This window comes from Colossoma macropomum, unplaced genomic scaffold (assembly GCF_904425465.1).
Source record: "Colossoma macropomum unplaced genomic scaffold, Colossoma_macropomum, whole genome shotgun sequence".
In the NCBI taxonomy this organism is placed as follows: domain Eukaryota; kingdom Metazoa; phylum Chordata; class Actinopteri; order Characiformes; family Serrasalmidae; genus Colossoma; species Colossoma macropomum.
In genome coordinates this window covers 14722230-14741103 of record NW_023494797.1, presented here as the reverse complement: position 1 = coordinate 14741103, position 18874 = coordinate 14722230, and the positions used below count along the sequence as shown (strand labels likewise).

Below are 18874 nucleotides of genomic sequence, written 5' to 3'. Positions count from 1 at the left end.
AATGACTCTTCTGGTCATTCTCCTCTGAACACATCTTCTTTGGACAGAGCTACTGTAGGTCTTTTCTACATTCTTTCTTCTTTACTTACGCTAACATTCAGCAGCCAAGAGCAACCTACACGTACAGGTCAGACACAGATGTGATATGTGTTGATATGTGTAGAATTCCATTGCGTTTTATGGGACGAGCCTCAAATACATTTTACAATTGCAATAATATTAATTACATGAAAAAGTGGGTTTCAGCAGTTAGGCTGTAATTCCCAAACGCTCACTGACGCATTTTTTGTGCAAGCGGTCCTCGGCCCGGTACCGCTCCACAGCCCAGCCGTTGGGAACCTTTGCATGTAAGTGACCAGCTGAAGCAGTTTGTGGGATGGTTGGTGCTGTTCACTATGAGGACAGGGCCGGTCACTCAGAGTGCATGGTCAGGGTGGAGGAAGAGAGTGATATCCGGAGCTGTGGAGCGGACAGTGGGGCCACACATAAACTACAGCTCTCTATGGAAATGATTAACTCACACACATGCCAGGCAGAGAGGGTGGAGGAGATAAGGGTGTGTGTGTGGGTGTCTTTGTTTTTGTACATTTCCTGGACTCAGATGTCCCACCCAGTGCTTTTAACAAAAACTCCATCTATCATTTTTAAAAACCACAAAAGCATTTTTTTTTTTTAATTCTTGTTGATTTATGCCACGGTAACGTTAAACGCAATTCATAATCTCGTTTAAAAGACTATTTAAAAGACTAAATTCTTCTTTACCTGTAATCATGTGTGGAAAGATTTGTCTGCTTCTAAAATGTCTTCTGATTTTTGTCTGCGCTGTGCAAAAATTTTAGGCACCTGAGCAAGTTATGTTTAAAAAGCTATTCATTTAGTTTTTTGCTCAGAAAAAACACAGACACACATACATTTTCTAAACCGCTTATCCTTCTGGGTCACGGGGGGAGCTGGAGCCTATCCCAGCAGTCATTGGGCGGAAGGCAGGAAACACCCTGGACAGGCCGTCAGTTTATTGCAGGGCAGACGGACAGACATACACATTCACACACACATTCACACCTAGGGGCAATTTAGTATGTCCAGTTGGCCTGACTGCACCTGTGGGAGGAAACCGGAGTACCCAGAGGAAATCCATGCAGACACTAATGTTAAAATAAGTACAAAAACATTGATACACAAAGTCATTTTACGTATGTCGGTGTTTTGATTTAGCCATTTCCAAACCTCCTCATGGAAGCCCAGTATTATTTGTGGTTATCATAAAGTAACCGGTCTGGTTAATCAATACTTTATTAGTTAAATCAGCTCTGCTGGTGACGGAGTAACAAATCCATGTGATGGCTGGGGGCACTGACGAAAAGTCTGGAACCAAACCTGCATTCTAACTACCTCAGATATCAACTATTTTATTGAAAACTTAAATCTTCTTACTTTTTACTGCATGTATCTATTTTTGTATTTATGCTAATAGTCATATAGTGCTTTAACAAGCAAAAACACACTTACTGCCCAGGTAGGTGGTTTAAACAATTTGCTCAGGTGCCTTTTGCACAGCACTGTATGTAACACATATGGAACAGATCAAGTATAGATACTTTTTTGCATAATTAAACTCCAGTTACCTTTTGAATTGTGACTGTAATGATGAATAAGCCTATAAAAATGGTCAAAAACTGCTTGTAAAAAATCTCTTTATATTTATCCATATGGGGCTGTACGTCTTGAACTCGTACAAAAACATGTCTGGTTGGGTGGGTCGGTGGATTCTCTTACCCCTTGACCTGGCATGTTGATAACACACTCTTCGGTATGTGTGTTTGTTTCACCGAAGCAGGACTGTTAGCAATGGCAGGCTAATTTATGACTTCCCATGAATTCAGTAAATGTCCCCGCCCTTTCCTAAGCATGACTCTGCTCTAGCTGTGGCGCGTAATATCAGCACAGCCCTGTTTGACTTCCACTCATTTGTGTTCCTGGCTGCCTTTCCTTTCATATTAGATTTAACATACACTTTCTTCTGAAAGCTATTCAGAAAAGAACACTAGCGTTTATTCAGTGCCTTAAAGAGCCCATATCTTACATTTTTCTTTTATTTTTCCCCTGAAGTCTGTTTACAACGTTTGTGTGGTTCTATGTACCAAAGGCAGCTTTATTTTGTTACTGTGGCTTTGAGGCTGGTATTTGTAAACCCCTCTGTTCTGATTGGTTACCCTGTTCAGGTTTAAATACTCCTTAATACGTCAGTGTGAATGAACATGGCTAAACCGTAAGCTAAATAGGCGGTTAAATGTAAATGTTCTCGTGACATTACAAAGACAATCAATGAAAAATAGGCTGTTTTTGCAGCTTAGTTTCTGGATGTGAACTTTATGGACTGAGGAGCAAATGGTACATTGTGAAACCTTAAGTCAGTTTATATAACACATCTCTTTCCATGAGCCCTTGTTGAGTTACCCTAGAGTGGATTAGGCCTAAGCCTACACTAAATCGATTTTTAATCGACGAAACACTATGTACATTGTGGTTATGTCCAATACTGGAATTCACCCTGCACTGCTGCCCTCCTTACTGCCCCCTGGTGGTAAAACACACTAGTTCATCTTTTAACCCCACTTCGTACACGTTCTCCTGTCAACAACCATCATTTTTCTCTCTTTCACACTGATTTTCTTTCTTGACAGGCAGCACTTATGAGAACAAACATCAGCACAAGACTGTGGCTCAGATGTCTTTCTTGTTGTTGATTGTTTGTCTTTTTTTTGCTGCTGGAAGTGGATTAAAAACAAGAGGATAAAAAACTGCTTTGAAGTAAAGTCTGTGTGTGTGTTTGTGGGTTAGAGAGAGAGAGAGAGAGCATAGAGAGAGACGGAGGGAGAAAGAGTAAGAGACCCAGGGAGGAAGAAAAGAAATTGGAGAAATAAATGGGGAGGGAGAATCAAGAAAAATGAGAGACCAGAGAGAGAGAGAAACGAAAGAGCAAGAGATCCAGAGGAGGGAGGGAGGGAGGGAGAGAGAGAAAGAGAGAGCGAGGGAGAGAGGACAGGGCAGAGTGGGGGATAGAATGAGTTTTCAGATTGTCACATCGCCACAGCGGAGATTAACAGAGAAATTCTCTCCTCAAACAGAAAAAGACTGAAAATACGTCACGTTTCGTCTGAGCTTCATTCAGACCCAGAGCTTTCTATTAGAGCTGGTCTGAAAGGAGCTGCCCGTCCATCACTCTCTCCATCATTCTCTCTATCTCTCTCTCTATCACTCTCTCTCACACTGTCTGCCTCTCTATTTTGTCTCTGGGTTTCTCACTCCATTTTATCTCTGTCTATCCTCTTTCTCTCTCTATCTTTCTCTCTCTGTCACTCTCTCTATCTCTCTCTATCACGCTCTCCATCATTCTGTCTCTCTCTTCATCACTCTGTCTGTCTCTCTATCACTCTCTCCATCATTCTGTCTGTCTCTCTTTCTATCTCTTAATCTCTCTCTCACTCTCTGCACCATTCTCTCTCTATCACTCTCTATCACTCTCTCCATCACTCTCTCTCTCTATCTCTATCTCTTTATCACTCTCTTCATCATTCTATCTCTCTAGATCACTCTCTCCATCATTCTGTCTATCTCTCTTTCTATCTCTTTATCTCTCTCTCTATCTCTCTCACTATCTCTCTTCATCACTCTCTGCACCATTCTCTCTATATCTCTCTCTATCACTCTCTCCATCACTCTCTCTCTCTCTCTATCTCTATCTGTCTCTTTATCACTCTCTCCATCATTCTCTCTATCTCTCTATTACTCTCTATATCTCTCTCTATCACTCTATTTTTTTAATTTTCAAAGTCGCTTCATTGGCCTGACTGTTCTGAGTACAATGTTGCCAAAGCATATAAAATTCAGATCAAAAGCGAAACATACTTTGTGGAACTAAAAAACAAACACAGAACTGAAAACTAGTAATAATGATAATAGTCATATGAAAATAACAGCAACAATATTAAAATAAATAAAGCAAATAAATAAAATAAGACACCATATATTAAAAATTAAAAAGTAATAATAACATTATTATGGATAACATTATTATTATTACTATCTCTCTATCACTCTCTGTCACACTGTTGACCTCTATTTTGTCTCTGGGTTTCTCACTCAGTTTTATCTCTGTCTGTCCTCTTTCTCTATCTTTTTCTCTTTCCCTCTCTCTCTCTTTCTCGTCTCTGTCTCTATCACCTGTGTCTTTCTCTCCCTCCTCTCTCTTGTCTGTCTTTCACCTGTTTCTCTCTCTCTTTTGTCTCTTCTCTTTCTTGTCCTTCATCTCTCTTTCATCTCTCTCTCTCTTTCGCTTTCTCTCTCTCTCTCTCTCTCTCTCTCCCTCTCTCAATATTGTGAATTACATTATTAATCAAGTTAATTAGGAATGAACATAAAAAGGACATGGATGGAACATGAGTGACTGACTGATTATCCATATATCAAATATATATTGTTATAAGGTAATTTCCTCAGCGACGCCCCTCTCTGAACTGATCCTGATAATGACCGGAGAGAGCAGCGGTCCACTCGGCTGGTCAGAGGTGGTACTGCGGTCCACTCAGGCACCTGAAACGCTGCTCTTTGTCCGTGTTGTGTGATTGTGCTGTAGCTGCTGTTGTACATGGTGAGTCAGTGACAGTTGGAGCGATGCTCAATGTTTTCATGGACGGCTCATTAGACAGACCTTCTCTGCCCCGCCGCACCGCCGCGTCCCGGGACCGCAAATCCGCCGCCTCATCCCTCTGCCTGCCCTGCCCCGGGTAATTAGAGAGCACTCCCCCACACCTCCACCTTCTGTCGCCTTGTTTTCCAGCATTTGTCATTCTCCGCTTCCTGCTAGCGTGTCACATCCCCCAAAATAGCTCTCCTGTTTTCCTGACCTGTGTGTCTGTGTAGAAGGTGGTGGGGTTTTGGTTTTGATATTGAGTGCATTTACATGCACTTAATAATCGAATAACTTCAGAAAATCAGATTTTGTCAGTAATCTGATCGACACGTTTACATGCACTTGAGTAATCAGATAATGTGAAAACTCCAGGTCCACATGAGTCAGGCATAGGGCTGGGCAATAAACCGATAATTATTGCGATATAACTTTTCCTCGATAGAGCGATACGACATGTTTGATAAATGTTCGATATAATACACCATTCTCACACTTCCACGTTCAGCGACAGCCGTTGTGGCGTTTTCTACTGCAAGGAAAGCGACACTACTTTGCTGTCGCCAGGAGAGGGCGCACTTCCGAGTTTTTCTACCTGATTAGAGAGGGAGGGGGCCACGAGTAAGATGAGTCTTTAGCAACGGCTGAAACGCGTTATACATGCCTTGTGGAGCGACCGGCGATCTGTTCTCCTGTGACCGAGTGTGAGTGACGAGATCAGTGGTGTAACTATACTGTCCTACAGTGAACTCACCTCTTTCTGTACAACCTAACAACTTTAGCGGTGTTAAATCACAATCACAATCCTCACAACTACAGCACTGTTACAGCGCTCGGACAGTCATAATTTAGTATTAGTGCATTCCCAAGCAACGAAAGTGAAAAAAAAGAAGTGGGTTCATGTAAATTACAGCCCTGATTTAAACGACAGTAAACTGAGGAAGCTGTGAGGCAGTGGAGAGCGGGAGAGCTCTATCTTTCCAGGCTAGCTGTTTTTAACAGCTGGCTAACTTGAATCTGTGCTCCGTCACTCCACAACATGGAGAATTGATGATACTGTAGATCAAACATGACACAAAAGCACCACTTTCAGTTGCGTACCTAAAAGGAGGACTCTGTTTGTCTGGTGTTGATATTTTGCGGTTCACCCCTTAAACTACTACGACAGTATAGAGAAATCCAGTCGTCTAGCTGGCGTCTGAATGCTGTGATGTCATTTGTAACGGGTAGCCGAGCGCTCGGCACCAGCTAAAATAATCTGTTTTCTTTCTTAAATTATGACTATTACAAAATAGCCATGCTTTTCCAGCTGGTAGAAACAGCTCACCAGACACTCTCTCCCACTCTCCCATGACAGATCTGTGAAAGGTTCCACTGTTTGGTGAGTGTTTGTCGTGTTCCGACCATAAAGGATAGTTTAAAACAGCAGTTAACCACCCAGGAGCAAAAATCAGCCTTCAAACTTGAAAGAAATAATGATTTGACATTTATCGCGGTATGTATCGATATCGAACGATAGAAATTTTGTTTATCGTGATAACATTTTTGGCCATATCGCCCAGCTCTAGTCAGGCAGTAATCAGATTTCTGCTTTACAACCAACCAATAAACTCAAAGAAGAAGATGTGACATAAACGTATCGTAAAACTCAAATTTCATACCTCAGCTTGTTTTTTTTAAACATCGACCTACTTTACTGCTGTCTTGCAGCAATGCTGCTCGCTAATTTCCGGTACCAACGCCTGTTTTTGCACATGTGCAGACTGAGAACTCAGAGTCAGAGTTTACATGCGCTGAGAAATCTGACTACTGAGCTAAAATCCAGCTCTGTTTATTGATTTTTTTTAAAAAATTGGATTTCTAGACCTTACTCCAATCTAATAAATCAGAGTGTGCTGTTTACATGATCATTTGAATAATCAGATAACTGCAGAAATCCGATTATGGTCAGATTATTGAGTGCATGTAAACACTCACAATATAGAACTGAATAGATTCCAAGTGAGCGCTCTGTTAACCATTTGAGATCAACCTGTACTGCCATCAAACATTTTAAAGAGCCAGAGTACACCTGAGGTCTGCCCTGTTGTTGCGAGGTTTCATTTGTTATTTCATTCCTATATTTTATCATACATTTTGTAGTTGATTTTTGACTTTATAATAAATACAAGAAGTTTAGTACGAAGCCTTTCAGTATAATTCCTGTTTTCAGTGTTACTGCATTTCAAACTTGGTGTATTATGATCTCTGATATAGCGATGGGAGATTTCGACCTCATCTCCTCACTGCTCAGCCCCTGTATGAATGGGCGTTGTGTCTTAGCTTGACTAAAGCTATAGCGCCATAAGCTGAGCCACAGGGCTTTGGCCCTAAGACAAAAGAGAAGGAGAGAGCTGGAGAGTTAGACAAAGACAGCAAGAGAGAGAGACATGTTAGTTTGCTGTAATTCCCCAGGCTCTCATTAGTTCTCCAGCAGATCCATCTCCACAGACCTGCAGCTCAGCCACACAGCAGCAAAGCAGGCAGGGCAGGGCGTAGTGCAGCATCACGCACACCCTGAAACGCCTCTCCTTCCGTTTCGCGTGATTATTCCTCACTAATAACTCACTGAAGCAAGCGGAGACGTCCTGTGGGAAGTGAAGATTCTCAGCCTCCCATTCGTACCTCATAGTGGAAGAAGAGATCGTCCAGAAGTTGGTAGAATTCAGCATTTCTTCTGAAACGAAGGGTCTTAATAGTGAGTTTGTCCCCATTTGCTTCTGTAACAGCAAAGCCTATGCATTAGATGTTGGAACAATGCTGTGAGGATTTGATTGCATTCAGCCACAAGAGCATTAGTGAGGTCAGGTACTGATGTTGGATGGTCAGTTCTGGATCACGCCAGCTCATTGGAGCTCCATCACTCCAGAGAACGCAGTTCCTTTGCTCCACAGCCCAATACTGGGGGGTTTATGCCCCTATAGGTGACACTTGGCATTGGGCATGGTGACCTTCAGCTCATGTGAAACTGCTCCAGAGTGTCCCATTCTTTTGGTCAGTGCTTTTCAAAGAAGATTATACAAACTGTGTATTCACTAATTAAAATACATGTCTGCATACTGTTGTAGTGTATTTTATTATAATTGAAATGTTATGTTGATATACATTTGTATTTTGGGAAGGAAAAAAACACTTTTTCATTGTTGCCTTGTTTTTGCCATTGCTTGAACCTGATTCAGATTCAGAATCAAAGTAATCAATTAAGGAACTGCTTAATTACATGGAAATTATTGAGAAATTGAGATTCACACACATGCTTGATGCTCAGTGCATCATTTTTGATGTGGGGGTCTTTCTGTGGTGTAACCTTGAAGTCAGTATCAGAAATCTTGCACTTTCATTTACAGTTCAGAAAACCTAATCCACCTGTTAAACCCTGCACCGACTGTATGGGCTTTATATTACTGTGTTATTCTCTCTAGCAGTAAAGCAGTGGCGTTTTAAGCTGTTCAAAGCTCATGTTTTCATGTTTAGCTTATGTGCCTGTATCTGTCTGTGCTCCTAGACTATCCTCATAAGTACGGCAGGGAGGGGGGCTGTGCGGACCACTCCGTCTTTGAGAGGATGAAGAAGTACCAAGCGTCTGCGGTGGAAACTCCTGCACAGGTCAGTCCAGGGGCGGGCAGTTTCATGCTATGGTATTACTAGCATAAACAACAGATTATATACAGTCTGTAAACACCGACGACCAGAGTATAGTAACTGCGTAGTATCAGGTAGCTGATTGGTTGTCAGCACATTGTCATTATTTTTTAACTTTAACCTGTGTTTGATTTCTCCTCGTTTTCATTGCGTAAATAGTTTATTTCACATACATTGTACTCAAAGTTATCATGGACTTTTGTAAAGAGGTCACCACTGTTTGGCCTGTGCATTTAAGCTCGTTCCAACTTATAAAATATCATCAATGTCGGAAACAAAACTTTATCTCCAGAAGTAGAAGGAAAAACTTTACTTTGTAACCTATAATGGAAGTCAGTGTAAAATTGTAAATGTAATATAGATGTAATATATATATATATAATCACTGTTGTTGGAAAAAAACCTCGTATCTCCATAATGGTTGGAAAAAATGTACTTTACTTTGAATATAAGTCAATGGAATTTTATATATATATATATATATATATAGAGAGAGAGAGAGAGAGAGAGAGAGAGAGAGAGAGAGAGAGAGAGAGAGAGAGAGAGCGAAGGGATAAATAGATAGATATTTATACATATACATGTTGCATTGCATTTTTACCTCATCTTTAATAAATCACTCACAGCCCCAACAAACTTTTCACTCAGTGCTGCTCTGAGGCCCAGGAGTTTGATCAGGCTTCTAAAAAGCACAGAAATATGCATCAGTGGCCAACTTCATTAGTTTTCTTCACCTCCACATTTGGCAGCCTCTGGATAAATGTGTTTTATCTGAAACATGAAATAGTAATATAACTTTTTTTTATTCCTGCTCCTGGAATTAAAATGGTCGTGTTTATATGGAGGTATGTCTGTTCTCTGTCAGAAGTGATGTGTTGCCTCTCCCCTCTGCTGATGTATGACTGGAGGAGAAGTCTGATAAGAGCACAGGGAGATGATTAAATTACAGTGTGAGATCCTGAGGCTTTTAAAAGCACCAGACTCCATTTATGGATCCATCTGTCTTTTTCTTGTGAGCTTTTGAATACTGGCTTGTTTTGGCAAAGTTCTGTCAGCCCCGCTATCCGTGTGGGGGAGATCCTCTAGGGAGTAATTGAGCCTGGGCGTGGTGGCACATTCCAGAAGCTTTGTAACATTCGCAGAGTTTCTCCTGGTTTTATTCTCGGATCCTAAACTGCCTCTCCCATTTCTTCACCATGGGAGAGCCCTGCTTCATAGAGTATATTAATGCTGGGCAATTTGATGGTATTTGTCGTTATTGTGAAAAAATACATCTCAATATGTCGCAATATGCTTTTTTTTGTATATCAACAACCAAAGGCAGCATAATTAGCCCTGTTTAACTGGATTTAGTGCAGCATAGTGTGTAAAATGGTGAGTACAGATTATAAAATTCAAAGTTTTGATAGTCTTTTTAAATGTGACGATACTTTGTCTGTTGTAACTTATCAGATGACAGAAAAACAGAATGTTGTGACATATCGTGTATCAAAAAAACCTCTTGAAGTATCATGATATGACATTTTGCTGTATCTCCCACCTCTACTGTAAATCCATATCAATCCTATTAGCACAGGTTTTTCTAAAAATCCAGAATGAACCCAACAAACACCAGCAAAACCGAGTGTTGGGTTGGTGTGCTGTGTATAGAGTCACTAGTGTGTTCTCCCTCATTCACACTGGCTCATTTGATCAGTCCTAGTGAAGCTGACTTCCATCATTAAGGCATCATAACGCTTAGATGTTGCAGTTATTACATGCTATAATTTTATATTAAAGGAGATTTCTTCTTTGCGCTTAAAGGGGAATACCTCAGTTTGTTGTTCTGCATAATTCATTTGGTTATATGTAAACAAAGTCATTCAGAGTGATTTGAAGGAGATTCTAGTGCAGGAGTGTCAAACTGAGGTGTAACCACTGTCCCATTGATTGTTGTTGGGGTAGGAGAGAGAAAGTTAAAATACTTTTGGTTTTGACTGGGCCTTGTGTTTGGCACAGGGTCTAGAGGAACTCATTGAGTTCTGAACTGTTCACAGTGGTGGTGATAGGAACCAGATGTCTAAAGAGTTTAACGCCTCTAAAAGCTCCCTCACAGATCATCATTACATGACGTGGTTATAAATAAGGTGCCTGATGCCTGAGGCATTGTTTTACCATAGGTTTGAGAGAGCATTTTGGCCTAAAACGTATTTTTACATGCAGGAGAGACAGATTTATACATGCAGGGTGTGGAAAAATAGTACTGAAAGTACTGAAAGAAAACTTTTTTTTTTTTTACCAGTTACCACTATTTTCCACTCTGTTTTCATCAGCATTACATAAAAATCCAAGACATGTAGGTTCACTGGTGGTTTTGGGTAGTAAATAAAATGGCTATATTTGTGTTGTGGACATCATGACCCCTGGTTCCTATCACCTTCACTGTAAAGTAAGTAACCATTTTACAGCAAACCACTCTAAATGACTTGGTTTACATCTCAACCACTGAAATACGCAGGGATTTTGAAAAATCAGTGTAATTCCCCTTTTTTTATTTGTCTATCACTCAGTGAAACAATCATAGACATTCTGTTGAAAGCAGGGATTCTAAACTTGAAATCTGTCTCAATGCAGTGGTTGTGTTTGTGTTTTTTTCAGTCATTTGAGTTTGGCAAGAAGTTAGTGTTGTGTGTGTATAGCCTTGTGTTTTACAGAATGAACAAAAACCTCCTTTACATTTTTCTTGTGTTCATATCTTTCCTCAAAACTTGCTTCGGTCTCACAACTACATACCTTACATTTTAGTTTCATAGCAGTTACTGAATAATTCATAGTTCTTATACAATTATATTAATAATTGTATAATTGCTTAATAGCTGGGGACTTCTAAGGATATGTTCTTTTCTGCCACTGCGCCCCCTGCAGGAGAAGAACAGACAGCATGAGGAGCATGACGAGCGGATGGATGGGCCAGTAATCCTGAGGAAGAGGCGTGCGGCGCAGGCTGAGAAAAACACCTGCCAGCTGTTCATCCAGACGGATCACCTCTTCTTCAAATACTACGGCACCAGGGAGGCTGTGATAGCGCAGGTACTCTGCTTAACAGCGCCCACAGCAGGATGGAGGCAGGGCAGCAATAAACACACTTCAGAGTAGAGTTGAACAATATGGACAAAATACCATATTGCAGTTCTTTCATTGTGTCTTGCCATTCCGATATGCCTTGCGATGTATATAAAAAAAAATTAGGATTCAAAACTAGTTTCAAATGATTAAATTAATTAATCATGATCATTGACATTATTTTATGTAAATATTTATCATTTAAAATGCAGTGTGTTCGGTTATACTTACATGTGTGGGCAAAATAAACTAAATTAGAATGTATTTTTACTTTCAATAATTCAAAAACCTTATTTTCATCATGAGAAAATCATGTGACATTCATATTTCGAACACAGGTTCTAGTGTTTATCTCCGACGCCCATTGGCAACCAATGAGTCTACATATCATATGCTGTATCATATGCAGTCTTATGCAGTCAGTGGTTCAGTTCCTCTGTGATGGTACCCTCTCGTCCTCGTTCATACTGGAGCTCCACTGCTGCTTTTGTTAGTTTGCTGCTCATTGATTTATTTATAGGTCTTCCTGAAGCACTGTCCAGCGTAGTCTGCTCAAGGTGTTGCTTTAAAAGCCAATTTAATTTTGCAATTTCCTCAAGGCTGATTTGTAGATTATAGGCTGCTGTTACAGTATTGCAAGGGACAAAATTATGATAGTAATTAGCAAACAACATGTCATGCAGCTCCGCATCAAAGACGTAATGAAGTGCCAAAGATATACTGTTCAGTTGGACAAGATGCAACTTGTACATGTATGTAGTGATGAAATGTCGACTACCAGGGAAAAAGGGAGGCAGCATTAATTAGAAATCCCTCTTGCAGTCAGTCTACAGTCAGCGGGAATCACTCTTGACTCACTGCATGCTGTTCTCAATAAAAAGAATGTAGTAAACTTTTATTTGCATAGTAAATTTTAAATCACTTTTTTTATTGGCAAGTGCCTTATGCAATTCACTAGTGAAAGAGGAAGCATCTTTAGACGCTCCTTTACTCAGACACGCTTCATTTCAGGGGCTGTCAGTACGGTATTAGATATTTATGACAGATTTATTGCACAGATTTCTGATGAGCCTGCCGCTGCCTCGATGTGGGGGAGTGAACGGTTTTTCAGGCTCTACAGGCTGGTACAGAGAGCAGAGTTACACCTGTTTATTTTCCTACAGTCCTCACTTAAAATCACACCTGCTCACACCCAGGCTTATCGGTATTCATTAGCCATATCAGGATTTTACCTCATTCATATTGTGGACATTTTGCTTTTATATCACCCTGGGTTGGAACAGGATGGCCAGCCAGTCAGCATCGATGGAAAAGTGGAGCAAAAAAAATGTGGAAAATTGGAAGTAGGGCTGGCTAGTATGATATTTTATCGTTGTCATGATCATTTTTGTCACAGTATACTTTTCTAAGTATGTCGTAGAAATATCCAGTACTGAAACAACACTGAACTAATGCATGTATCATTACAGAGAAAGCATAATTAGTCCTTTTTATCTCGACTATTTTACGTGATACACTGAACAAAAATCATTGTGGTTGTAGTTTTTGATGGCAGCTTATTTTTATTGTGACAATGGTGATGCATTTTTGTGTCTGTTCCAACTTATCGATTATCAAAGATGCGTATTGTGGACTGTAAAAATGTCTAAGTGTGTTGATATTGTGTTTTTGACATACTGTCTACACTACATGCAGACATCGAAAAACAAGCAAATGAGCCTGAAAAGGCATTTTCCCACAGCTGCTGACTGAAAAAATGACTGTTAATTAAATAGTGTTAAATCAATACTATTTGCTGTTCCTAATAAACAAATTGGTTGCTGTTTGAATAAAGTGAATTGACAGAGTGCTTTATGAGCAAAAAATGCACTCCATGTCTACTGTTGGTGAATATTAGTTACAATTCTCAAAGTAAAAATAAATAATGTAGCTCTGTCTTAACATTTTTTAACGCAGCAATAATAAGGAATGCCTGAAAATGTGCCTCAGTGTTAATATGTTAATGCTTCTATTTTCAGTTTATGAGAACATTATAAAAGTATAATATTTGACACTTTAGAATGGAGTGGAGTTTAGCCTGATTAATTCAGACTGGTTTCTAAGCAGCATAGGAACACTAGCCTAAAGCTGTGCTTGATAGTGCACCAATCTAATGGACTAGCCACAAGCTAATTTGTTAGCCCTGAGCTAACGCACCAGCAAAGAGCTAATATACTAACCCTGATACAATATGGTATAATTTGATACTAGGGGTGGGAGAGATAATCGTTACAGTATAAAATTGCGACATTTAGGGTTTAAACTAGTATTGATACACAGAGGCCCAAGTATCGATGTTTTATTATTTGAGTAATATTTGAACATGTATTAAGTGTGTCGTTATTAAGTCTCCAGATTCACATCTGTCTTTAAGGTTTTATTATTTTTCTAGACAGACTTAAAAAGGGAAAAATGCCTGAAAAATGCATAAGTAATGTGTACATAAGAAAGAACTGAGAAATATCCAGGGCAGACCGGCCCAGCAGTCCCCAGGAACACCAAACGTGGACTTGTTGGTTGGAAATTTCTAGAATATTCTGCCCCATTCACATAGTTTATTCAATCAGTTTGTATCCTGGAGCACCCGACCAGCACTTTACTGGTCAGGTTTGTTGGAATAGTGTGTTTATATAAACCTGCTTTACTGAATGCAGCTCCTTGATCACAATGGTGGTGTTTTTCCCAACAGATATCCAGCCACGTGAAGGCCATCGACTCCATCTATCAGAGCACAGACTTCCAGGGCATCCGGAACATCAGCTTCATGGTCAAGAGGATCAGGGTATGTATGTGTTTCTCTGTGTCGGACCTGACCGGTACATCCTTTTTCTAGAAAACTTGGCCTGTGTTAAGTTTCCATGTGATACAGATTGCTCACGTCAGTTACCTGAACACAAAACACTATCATAGTTAAAATAAAATCAGTTTGTGTATGTGTGTATATATACATACATATGCAAAAGTTTGGGTACCTCCAATTAAATTACATGCTTTCTTGCTTTTCTAAGTGAAACTCAGTTAACACTCTACAGAGAACACACCTCTGCACATTCATTTGCTGAATTTAACATATTGGGAAAAAAATAAAGCACAAAGTGTGATAAGGTTTTTTTCTATTTTTAACTCAGCAAATAAATAGAAATTGTGCATTAATTTTTTAGGAAACATTCTCTATATTTATGGCATGAACATGTTCCCTGTCGAGGACGTGTTACTTAATTTTACTTAGAAAATCCACAAACATGGAATTTGCTGGGGGGTTTTCAAATTAGCACATGCCTGTATATTATTTCAGACTTTGCTTTTTATGCAAAAACTTTGGGAACTAACAGTCATGTCACCCAGTGAAGCACTGAGTAATTAAATCGATTGGAGTTTGTTATGTTTTTTATACATTTTGATCATTTTAACAATATCTGCTGATGTTATCGGTTATTAGAATCCTTAAAATGAGTATCACTGCTAGTTTTCATATCAGTCGGGCCTCACTGTGTTTCTGGGTTTCTGTCTGCGGGTGTGTTTTTTCTGTGTGTGTGTGTGTGTGTGTGTTTTTTTCTGTGTGTGTGTGTGTGTGTGTGTTTTTTCTGTGTGTGTTTTTTTTCTGTGTGTGTGTGTGTGTGTTTTTTCTGTGTGTGTGTGTGTTTTTTCTGTGTGTGTGTGTTTTTTCTATGTGTGTGTGTGTGTGTGTGTTTTCTGTGTGTGTGTGTTTTTTCTGTGTGTGTGTGTTTTTCTATGTTTTTCTGTGTGTGTGTGTGTGTGTGTGTTTTTCTGTGTGTGTGTTTTTTTTCTGTGTGTGTGTGTGTGTTTTTTCTGTGTGTGTGTGTTTGTGTGTTTTCTGTGTGTGTGTGTTTGTGTGTTTTCTGTGTGTGTGTGTTTTTTCTGTGTGTGTGTGTGTGTGTTTTTTCTGTGTGTGTGTGTGTGTGTTTTTTCTGTGTGTGTGTGTGTGTGTTTTTTTCTGTGTGTGTTTTTTCTGTGTGTGTTTTTTCTGTGTGTTTTTTTTTGTGTGTGTGTGTTTTTTCTGTGTGTGTGTGTGTGTTTTCTGTGTGTGTGTGTTTGTGTGTGTTTTCTGTGTGTGTGTGTGTGTTTTTTCTGTGTGTGTGTGTGTGTGTGTGTGTGTGTGTGTTTTTTCCGTGTGTGTGTGTGTGTGTTTTCTGTGTGTGTGTGTGTGTTTTTTTTCTGTGTGTGTGTGTGTTTTTTTTCTGTGTGTGTGTGTGTGTTTTTTCTGTGTGTGTGTGTGTGTGTTTTTTCTGTGTGTGTGTGTGTGTGTTTTCTGTGTGTGTGTGTGTTTTCTGTGTGTGTGTGTGTTTTTCTGTGTGTGTGTGTGTGTGTGTTTTTTTCTGTGTGTGTGTGTGTGTTTTCTGTGTGTGTGTGTGTGTGTGTGTGTGTGTGTGTGTGTGTGTGTTTTTTCTGTGTGTGTGTGTGTGTGTGTGTGTGTGTGTGTGTGTGTGTGTGTTTTTTTCTGTGTGTGTGTGTGTGTGTGTGTGTGAGCGCTGATGAAAGGTGTGTTTCCTTTGTCTCTGTCCACTCTGCATCTCCAGCCAAAATCAATTTCTGAAATGTAGTCCAGGCAACCCTTTCATTCTGATTGCTTTCTGGAAGAGAAATTTGTTTCAGCATTATTTTAGAGTAGCTTGCTGTTGCTGACATAAACAGGTTTTACCTGCCACATTGTCACATAGAGGGTTTTGTTCAAGAGACTTTTGTCCAGACGGCTTCTGTGACCCAGACCAAACTGAGACTGACATTATTCTACTGATTGAGTCAGAGCGTTTGGACCATTTCATAGTTTTTCTAGTGTTCTCAGCTAAAGAAGCAAATTTGGACTCCAAACCTGTCTCAGCTGATCAGCTACATCTGGGTTTAGTGGAAAATTGGAAAAATTTGATTTTTTCGCCAGACTATTCTTTTAAAGTCACCTGATGATTTATTGTGGTTTTTATTTATAAGGGGAAGCATAGTGGATCATGTCCTGTGGTTTTTATAGGATTTAATTAGCCTCTAGCCTTGAATTCAGGTGATAAGTTGAGTCATAGACCCAACGTTGTAGCAGCCTCTTGATCTCTCTACCAGAGAGATGCTGGAAATTTTTGAAATGAATTACAGTCACATAGAGTGTAGTCAAAAAACAAGAATCATACAGGGACTCATGTGTGTTTCATTCTCTCTCTCTCAGATCAACATGACGGCGGATGAGACGGACAGGTCCAATCCATTTCGCTTTGCTAATATCGGAGTGGAAAAGTTTCTGGAGCTGAACTCTGAGCAGAATCATGATGATTACTGCCTGGCCTACGTCTTCACTGACAGAGACTTCGATGATGGAGTCCTGGGACTGGCCTGGGTCGGAGCTCCCTCAGGTACACACACACATACACGTTGGTTTTAATACCTTGTCAGAATGTATAATGTACGAAATATATACAATATATTTATGTAGACCATTTATACTGTACTTTCTATTAGGAGGTGGCTGTCCCAAACCCTGACCCCCTACATTTCATCTTGTGCAAACAGTATTTACACGAATAAATAAATAAATAAACGAATGAATACATAAATAGCCACGCCACTTCATTTTAGAGCCGGAAGTGAAACTGCATCCCTGTTCCTCATGGCCACATGGTGTCCAGTTAGATCTCAATGTTTTGATTTAAATGTGTCCCAAAGTCTGAAAATCAGTGTGAAACATTAAGAATTGTCTGCAATTAATTAATTAAACTTTCTTGGGTTTTAATAAAACATATGAATATAACTTGACTTATAAATTGACAATAAATTAGAAACAATAGTCACTACTGAAACAGTCACTACCGAAACAATTAGGGTTGTTATTGTATTGGTAGTGACAAAATAGAATGTTCAATCATTTGTTTTAAAGAAATAAACACAAGTAAGGTCTAAATGTGTATGTATATGTGTTAATATATAATATATAATGTAAGTGTCTATACATATTATACATAATAATAATAATATACCCTAATTATCTGTGTATCCACCTGTAATAAGACTTATTTAGGCCTTCTCTTAAACGTAACCCTAACCTTAACCTGGTTTTGAGAAGTGCTTTTGTAAATAGAACTTTAATCAGGAATGTTTTGTTGCTCCTGTTGATTTTCCTGATTTTCCCGATTGTCCTGATTTTCTCTGCGTTGCCTACTAATTCAGGATATTTTTGTTCTCCTGAAAACAAACACACAATCACACACTTCTCTTCCTCATCTTTTGAGATCTCCTGGCTGGTTATCTGTAATGAGATCAGTGAGGATGAGGAGGCTGTGATGAAGGCAGAGTGATGCTGATGATTATCAGCTGTGCTGTACAGAGCAGGAGCTGGCCATACACTCCATTAACCCCCACTCACGCTGTTAACACTGTCTGCTGTGTGTGTGTTTGTGTTTGTCCAACAGTCACAATGGGGGTGCAATGACAGGGCTAGAACTGCACTTTAACTACATACATTTTAAAACATTGTTTACGTACTGCAGCAAACTCTTCTATTTAAAAATGAGTATGATTTAGTTTCCCATGATGAAGCCGATTTAGCTGAAGATGGTTTAAGACCTTGTCCTCTTTCATATTCTGTATTTCTTGATGATAAAGAAGGCAGATTTTCAGCACTCAGCTGCCTGTGGGCCTCAGTGCTCTACTGACTGTCTAACTGAGTTGTATTTGACACACTGCTCTGAATAGATTAGTAAACAAACACAGGACACAAACAAACATCCTGATGATCAATACCAGCTAATGAGTATCATTCCTCTGCGCTTGATTGGATTCTACACAGGGTGTCGTTAGAGGAGAGGCAGTGAAGTCCTCGTTCAGCTCTACAGCAGAGCGTTCACACATCAAGAAGCAGACTTTTGTCCTCTAATGGGCTTCTCGATGTACCTGATCAACGAGCATCCAGCATGCAGAGGGTCTAATGTGTGACAATCAATCACTCACTAATACAAACAGAGGTGTTTTTTTTGTAATGGAGCATATCCACAGATTGTGAGCACCAGTATCACATATCACTGTGCATTGATTATAGATGGGAGTTGGTGATATAACTGGCCATGTGCTTCAAGATGTTTTGGCTGTTTGCTGTATTTTGGCCATTTTTATAGACAATGATATGTTATACAGTGTCAGAAGCCACATAAGTCTACAGCTCAGCACTGTTTGAAGGAAGTGGGTGATGATTTACACATGCAGTTTGCAGAATGTTAATCAGTGGCCTAATTTGTTAGCTTCATTAGCCTTGTAGCTCCAGTGCAAAACTAAAGAAGCACATCAAACATGTCTTTGGCTAATCAACTACATTTGAAATGAGGAGGAAAAATGTTTTTCAACAGATTTTTCAAAATCATCTGCATA

At 39.6% G+C, this 18874-nt stretch overlaps 1 protein-coding gene across 1 annotated transcript in view; it reads left to right on the top strand.

Annotated features, from left to right (window-relative positions):
* adam10a (ADAM metallopeptidase domain 10a) overlaps positions 1-18874 on the top strand; it is a 138820-nt gene that overhangs the window by 110904 nt on the left and 9042 nt on the right. The window contains exons 5-8 of the mRNA XM_036584392.1: positions 8235-8335; positions 11276-11440; positions 14202-14294; positions 16686-16869. Coding sequence (XP_036440285.1) covers positions 8235-8335; positions 11276-11440; positions 14202-14294; positions 16686-16869 — 543 coding nt within the window. The remainder of the gene's footprint in view (positions 1-8234; positions 8336-11275; positions 11441-14201; positions 14295-16685; positions 16870-18874) is intronic.